Source organism: Bubalus bubalis, chromosome 14, assembly GCF_019923935.1.
Source record: "Bubalus bubalis isolate 160015118507 breed Murrah chromosome 14, NDDB_SH_1, whole genome shotgun sequence".
NCBI classification, from domain to species: Eukaryota; Metazoa; Chordata; class Mammalia; order Artiodactyla; family Bovidae; genus Bubalus; species Bubalus bubalis.
In genome coordinates, this window is record NC_059170.1 from 41,824,512 (window position 1) to 41,830,774 (window position 6,263).

At 52.6% G+C, this 6,263-nt stretch overlaps 1 protein-coding gene across 2 annotated transcripts; it reads right to left on the bottom strand.

Annotated features, from left to right (window-relative positions):
• Window positions 1–1,272: 1,272 nt before the first annotated feature.
• LOC102405097 (probable cystatin-16) lies at window positions 1,273–5,368 on the bottom strand. 2 transcript variants are annotated; one of them, XM_006062797.4, is made up of 3 exons: window positions 4,792–5,353; window positions 3,584–3,694; window positions 1,273–1,459 (listed from the first exon to the last, which is right to left on the bottom strand). In XM_006062797.4, the coding sequence occupies exons 1-3, from the start codon at window positions 5,206–5,208 to the stop codon at window positions 1,379–1,381; spliced, it is 609 nt and encodes a 202-aa protein (XP_006062859.2). In that variant the 5' UTR covers window positions 5,209–5,353; the 3' UTR covers window positions 1,273–1,378. The 2 variants fall into 2 exon arrangements, with proteins under 2 accessions (XP_006062859.2, XP_044783900.2); XM_044927965.2 differs by lacking the exon at window positions 3,584–3,694 and having other exon boundaries at window positions 4,792–5,368.
• Window positions 5,369–6,263: the final 895 nt, after the last annotated feature.

Consider the following 6,263-nt stretch of genomic DNA (forward strand, 5'->3'; position numbering starts at 1 on the left):
ATCTGAGCTCAGACCACAGCACAGCTGAAAAGAGGAGGACAAAGGACCTCTGATGGGAAACGGAAGATTAGGCTAGACTTGTCCAGCCCAGGGCCCATGAAAAATGGCTTCATCCCTCTGAGCTCAAGTGCCCTCAAAGGAAGCTCGGATGACCACATCCCCACTCCTATCAGTTTGTACTTGCCCTTATCAAATTGTGGGGAGGTGTAGAAATCCCAAACACAGGTACCAAAGGACCAAAGCTGACTCCGGCCAGCTGTGCTCATGGAGTTGCCCAGAGCTGGGGGACAGGGCAGAGGGAGGTCTGTCTCACCAGTGCTTACGGCCTCATCATGGGTATCAGCCAGCCAGGAAAGGGACCAACAACCATGGACATGCAAATCAGATCCCCAAACTCAAAAGGCAGAGGGAAGACCCCTGAAGCCTCTTCCTCTGAAGTCCTCCTCCAGATGGCATCCCATGGCCTCTCTGTTCCAGTTGGGCCCCCACACCCCCATCCCTTGGAGCCTCCAGGCCTGTCCCAGGGCTAGTGACTCTGTGTTGATAGGCTTGAAAGACAGACTGGGCTCCAATGGGGGAACACAAGGGTCAAGGAGCGGGAGGGGAGGGGGTACTGGAGCTGCCATCTTCTGAGCCGCCCCCAGAGACCCTGAGAAGACTTTCTCATCTGTCAATGAGCTCCAGGGCAGATGCCCTGATGCGGGCCCACTAAGAGCTTTCTGTCATCTTAGTCACCCACTTCCCACTTCTGTGCCTGGGCATCCTCCCCCACCCCACCCCAGAAGGACTATCCACTGTGAGTCTGGCCACAGAGATGGACATAGAAGGGACACAGGTGGCTGTCACCTGGAAAAACTGTCTGGATTCCTTTTGAGTAGAATGGATGGAAGCTGGAGGGATTGGAGGGTGAATGGACAGAACAGTGGATGATGGGAGGATGGATGGATAGATGGATGCATGGATGATGGAAAGATGAATGGATGCCTGACTATATGGATGAGTGAAGGGATAGATGCATAGATACATGGATGGAAAGATGATAGAGAAATGAGGAATATATGGATTAATGAATGGATATGCACACTAACCATGAGGGCCCTGGAGGAACCAAGAAGGGCAACCTCTCATGGTCAGAGGAGTTTGATTAACTCAGTACCTGCTCCTGCAACCAAGGTGAGACCGATGATAAATTCTCCATCACTCGACATTGGCAACAACATCCATGGAAATAAATCATCAGAGAGAAGGAAAAACTGACAGGGACCCAGAATGTGCTCTGAGATGCCTTTAATTGCCCTGGTGCCATGCAGACCTAGGACTCCAGACCCTCACTCTTCAGGGGAAGAGGACCTGCCATGAGAGTCTGGAGCTCGTTCCCCTATATCTGCTGGCAGGTGCTGTTCAGGAGGGTAAACTGGGTAAACCAGGGCCGTGAGTCCACAATGAAAGTGCAGTTCACCTGAGGAAAAAAAAGTAATTCTATGTAAGACATAAAATAAGAACAATGTAACAATGAGGGTGCAGAAAGGACTTAACAGGAGCTCAAGGGACATTAAACACTAAAGAGAAAAGAAAAGCAGAATCAAACAGTAGCCTGGGGCTTGGCTCTGGAGCTCAGCTCTCCATGATCAAGGCTGGGAGCTCCTGAGAGGGTGTCTGGTGGGACCATGACCTGCCCCTCAGGGTCCTCTCCCCCAGGGCATGCAATGCCTGAAGGACTCTGCCCAGTGAGCTCCCGGGGAGCCCACAGCCTGCCCAGGAGATGGTTCAGGTGACACCCACTCAACCCTCAGTAGCTGCAAACCCACCCCAGTGGAGGCAGCTCCAAGGCTGGGTCCAGAGAGACGCCAGCCCCACTGAGGCCCATATCCAAGGTCTCAGTCCAATTGACCAGACGTCAGCCTATAGGGTGATGACATGAGGACTGATTGACTGAGACTTGTCCTTGCTGCCCAGGAGACCAGGAGGAGGGCGGGAGCGACCAGCAAACTAATCAGTCCTCCCGTCCAGAAGAATCGGAGCAGAGGAAGGAGAGGCCCACAGGGAGAACTGCCTCTGCCTGGACCCAAGTTGATAGGAAGCTGGAGGCTGGGGCGCCTCTATTCTGGAGGGGAGGGCCCAAGGCAGGCGGTCTGTGGGGGTCTTTGGTGGGCCAGCCAGGCTGTGAGCACAGGGCCCAGTTTGCTGCTGAGCTGGCAGCATCTTTGTGCAGGGCGAGCCCTGGGACCAGGAGAGGAGGGGTCTGGACTCATCGTTCTGTCCCTGGGTCAACCCTGATGACTTTCTTAAGCTCCCTCCTTGAAGCCTTCTGTGAGGTAAAGAAAATAGACATAGTGGTCTCTGCCCAGATTCCTGGCACACAGCATCTGAATCCCTTGTAAGTTTCTAAGTGATAAGAACTCCAGGAGCATGTTCTGTTCTACTGAGGTGATTCTAGTGAGCTCCTGGATGGGGACTGGTTACTAGAAAAACCCACCGATGGAGCTGGAGATAGTCATGCCAACGGAGGAAGTCTCCTCCCAAATCCTGACCTGAGATTCAAAGCACCCATGTGGGTGACCACGTTCTTGTACTGGGGGATGACGCACCTCAATCACCAAAGTTCCTATGCTTGGGACCCTCCCTCACCTCGTCCTGGGTATCTCTGCGTCTGGCTGCTCACCTGTGCCCTTTCACTATATCTTTTAATAAGACAGGAAAGCTAATTATTCCCTGAGTTCTGTAGGTCACTCCAGCAAATTAATCAAGCCTGAAGAGGGGGAGATGGGAACCCCTGATGTGTGGTCAAATTGGACAGAAATTGTGAGCAACTGGCATCTGAATGAGGGACAGGTGTCTCAGGGGCTTCAGCCTTTAACCTGTGAGACTTGATGCCACCTCCAGGTAGGTGGCTGGTGTCCCGGAAGGATTTCTTGGTCACCAGAAGGATCAGTAGCAAGGTGCTCTGTGTGGGGAATAAGGAGTTCCAAAAGGCAGTGAAAGTGTTAGCTGCTCAGTCATGTCTGACTCTGCTACCCCATGGACTGTAGCCCACCAGGCTCTCCTGTCCATGGTATTCTCCGGGCGAGAATCCTGGAGTGGGTAGCTATTCCCTTCTCTAGGGGATCTTTCTGTCCTAGGGGTCAAACCCAGGTCTCTGGCATTGCAGGCACATTCTTTACCATCTGAGCCGCCGGGGAAGCCTGAAGGGAAGAACTGTTGCTAATCAAAGGAGAGGCAGCACCGAAACCACCCAAGGCAGAGGCTCATGGAGGTTAGGAGATGACCGCCTGGGACGCTGCACACACCCTAACCTTGACAGCAAGCCCTCCCTTTGAAAACTGCAAAAGAAAGAATGCAGGACTGTCACTTCCTTCATCCTTATCACACACTCCTGCTTGACTATATAACCTTTCCCTTACTCACTAGGGAGAAGGGGCACAGTTTTTGAGGTACTAGCCTAACCTTCTGCCTGGCAAGGTAATAAAGCCACTCTTTCTTTCTCCATAATTCTGCTTGGCACTGGGGCAGAGAAAGCCAAGATTTTGGCAACACGCCCTCCTTGAAGTGATTTTTCCATCTCAGGTTACTTTCATTCTCAAACCTTTCTCTCTCCTGGGCTTTCTTGCAGGGGGCAGTTGTCAATGTCTTCATCGTGTTTCTTACAAATTGTGCGGCCCAGGTCCAGTTCCATTAAATATATCATTGTCCAGCTCTGCCGAGGAGAAATTAGAAAACAGAAGGGTAGAGAATCCAGTCTAAAATTGGGCGAAAGACTAGACTATGCATATGAATAGGACACGCACCTATGTGCAATTTATCTACAAGAACATACCAACCAAAAGATGCCCCTGAGTGCGGCTCCAGCAGCCCTGGACACTTCCCTGTCTTGCTCCTCCTGACGACTGGGACCTGGGAGGCGTATCACCAGTCCACGGCAGTGGCGGGGGGTGGGGGGTGTCGTGGGACAGAGGACCTGGGGCTGACAGTACACGCACAGCACACCTGACGTCCCCTAGCTCTTGGTTGTATCAGCCAGACACACAGAGGGCATTGCACGGCGCCTTCTAGGGAGGGGGCCGGAAATGCGCATCCACTGAGCCTTTGTCAGAGCCCTGCTGTCCCTTAGGGGGAAACATCCAGACCAGGACAGAGGCCTGGGGGCTGGGCCCTCCATCTCTCCTGGGGCACCCAGGGGCTCAGCACCCAAGGGCAAACCTTCATCCAGGTGGGTGTTTTTGACCTGGGTGCTGCTCTGTGTGTCCATCAGCTTCTCTAAGAAGTCATCATGAGATAGAATCTTGTCCCCTACAGAGAGGTGGTGAGGACTTGAAAGAACTCAGACACAAAGAGGGATGTAGCCAGCAATCTCACCAGGGAGGAACACACTTCCAGGGCACTGACCTGGAATTGTCTAGAAAGCTGATTCCTTAAGGGTTCAGAAATGCCTGTAGCTGAAGCCACCAGCCACAAACATACACACAAACACACACACATGCCCAGCACCTTGCACTGCAGCTAGACCCCAGGCGAGGACAGGATTAGGAGAGATCAGGGCCAGCAGTGGCCGCAGTGATGCTCAAGGGGCCCTTGGCTTCCCCGAGTCCAGGGCTTGGACTCAACCCAGGGAAGGGCTGGCCAGTCAGAAAATGAGGGTATGTGAAGGAAGCCAGGGTCATCTGTGCAAGAGGGGGGCCGCCTCCAGTCCCTTCAGGAGTGTGTGCGGCGGGGGACCCTCCCATCAGAGCCCTGCTCACCCAGGCCAGCTTGGGGTGAGCCATTCCACAGCCCGGGCCCATGACGGTCACTCACCTTTTGCTGGGCTCGCCTCACCTCCAGCAGCTTGTAGGCCTGCTCCTCGGTATTGCCACTGTTGAACCAAGCCACGGCGAACTCCACAGACACCACAAAATAATCGAGGTCCTTTCTAATGTCTACGAATTCCATTTGAATGGCCCAGACATGAATGCCCAGGACAGCAAGCCCCAGAAGCAGAGTTGCCTTCAGAAACATGCTGCTCGACCTCAGCCCGAAAGACAGCTGACGGGGGTGTGGGAGTGGTCTCCGGGCAGGGGTGCCCTCCACAGCCCGTACCCCCTGCAGCCCTGCGCTGCTGGCCTCCTGCTTTGAGGGGGCCTCTGCCCAGCCCTTCTGCAGCATCCCTGGCCAGTCTCTCCTGTGGACACCAAACAGAGGCCAAGTGGGGGGTCGCATTCCCTCCTCAGTCATGTAAACCTCGAAGGTAGGGACTTGCACCCAGCAGGCTCTGTCCCCCTCATTTCCAGGGCTTCATCCTGTGAGTGTCCCACCCTTGCTGGGCCCTGAGTCTCCCGTTTGCCCTCAGGGCCGTATAAGCAGGGATTTCCGGAGTCACGTGAAGTCCTGGGAGCACCAGGAAGCTCATTCCTGGGCAGTGGCCAAGGCTGCCTGTGACCTTGGCTGGAAGCAACAGTCCCCAGGCAAGCCCAGGGGAGTATGGGGTATGCAGCCAGCCGCGGGGGTGTCTAGGTGAAGCTGTCCTCCCCACTGCCCTGATAGGAGCTTCTAACCGTAGTTGATCTCCCAGCTGTCTTCTCTCTTATTGACTATCAGCTCACATCCACTACATTCAGAGAGTATCTTCCCTATTATGTCTTTTCTTGAAACTTACTGAGGTTTGTTTTACAACCAATATTCCGCAGGTTCTTGAAAAGACTGTATGCCCTGCATTTTTCAGGCGCAGCGTTAGGTATTGATGCATCTCACCGCCAGCAGGCTCTAGCAGATACTGATGTATCTCAGGTCACCTGTGTGACCCAACTTTTCTCATATGGACTCTCTTTACTTTATTTTTTGTTTGGTTTAGGTTTGTGTTTGGATCTGTTTTTCTGCCTGTTCCTGAGAGAGGTGTTAAAAATCTCTCACTGTGATGATAATTGTGGATGTATCTAGTCTCCTTTCCTCATAACTGTGTACATTTAAGACACTGTCATTAACCGCTTGTACAAACAGAGCTGTGGGGCCATTTTATTCTCATCAGTGATCCCTTTACATCCCAGTGATGCTCTAACTGTGGAGTCAGCCTTGTCTGATATCAGAGTAGCCACTCCAGCAATGCTTTCACTAGCGTTTCCATGATGTATCTTTATCCATCTTTTTACTTGCAGATAGTGCCTTAATAATTAAGTATGTGTCTTGGTAAACAGCATGTAGGTTTTAAAACCAGTCTAACATTCTTTTATTTAGAGGATTTATCCCATTTGTGATGACTCCTGTTACTTATGTTGAGTATCACTTGGCTGTAT

Bases quoted from the DNA above. Each gene is read 5' to 3' on its own strand.
- LOC102405097 (XM_006062797.4), bottom strand. From the start codon at position 5,208: ATGACTGAGGAGGGAATGCGACCCCCCACTTGGCCTCTGTTTGGTGTC. The intron at 3,695-4,791 runs GTGAGTGACCGT...TCTCCTCGGCAG, and splicing joins TGAGGCGAGCCCAGCAAAAG to AGCTGGACAATGATATATTT. The intron at 1,460-3,583 runs GTTTGAGAATGA...TTTTTTCCTCAG, and splicing joins AAAGCCCAGGAGAGAGAAAG to GTGAACTGCACTTTCATTGT.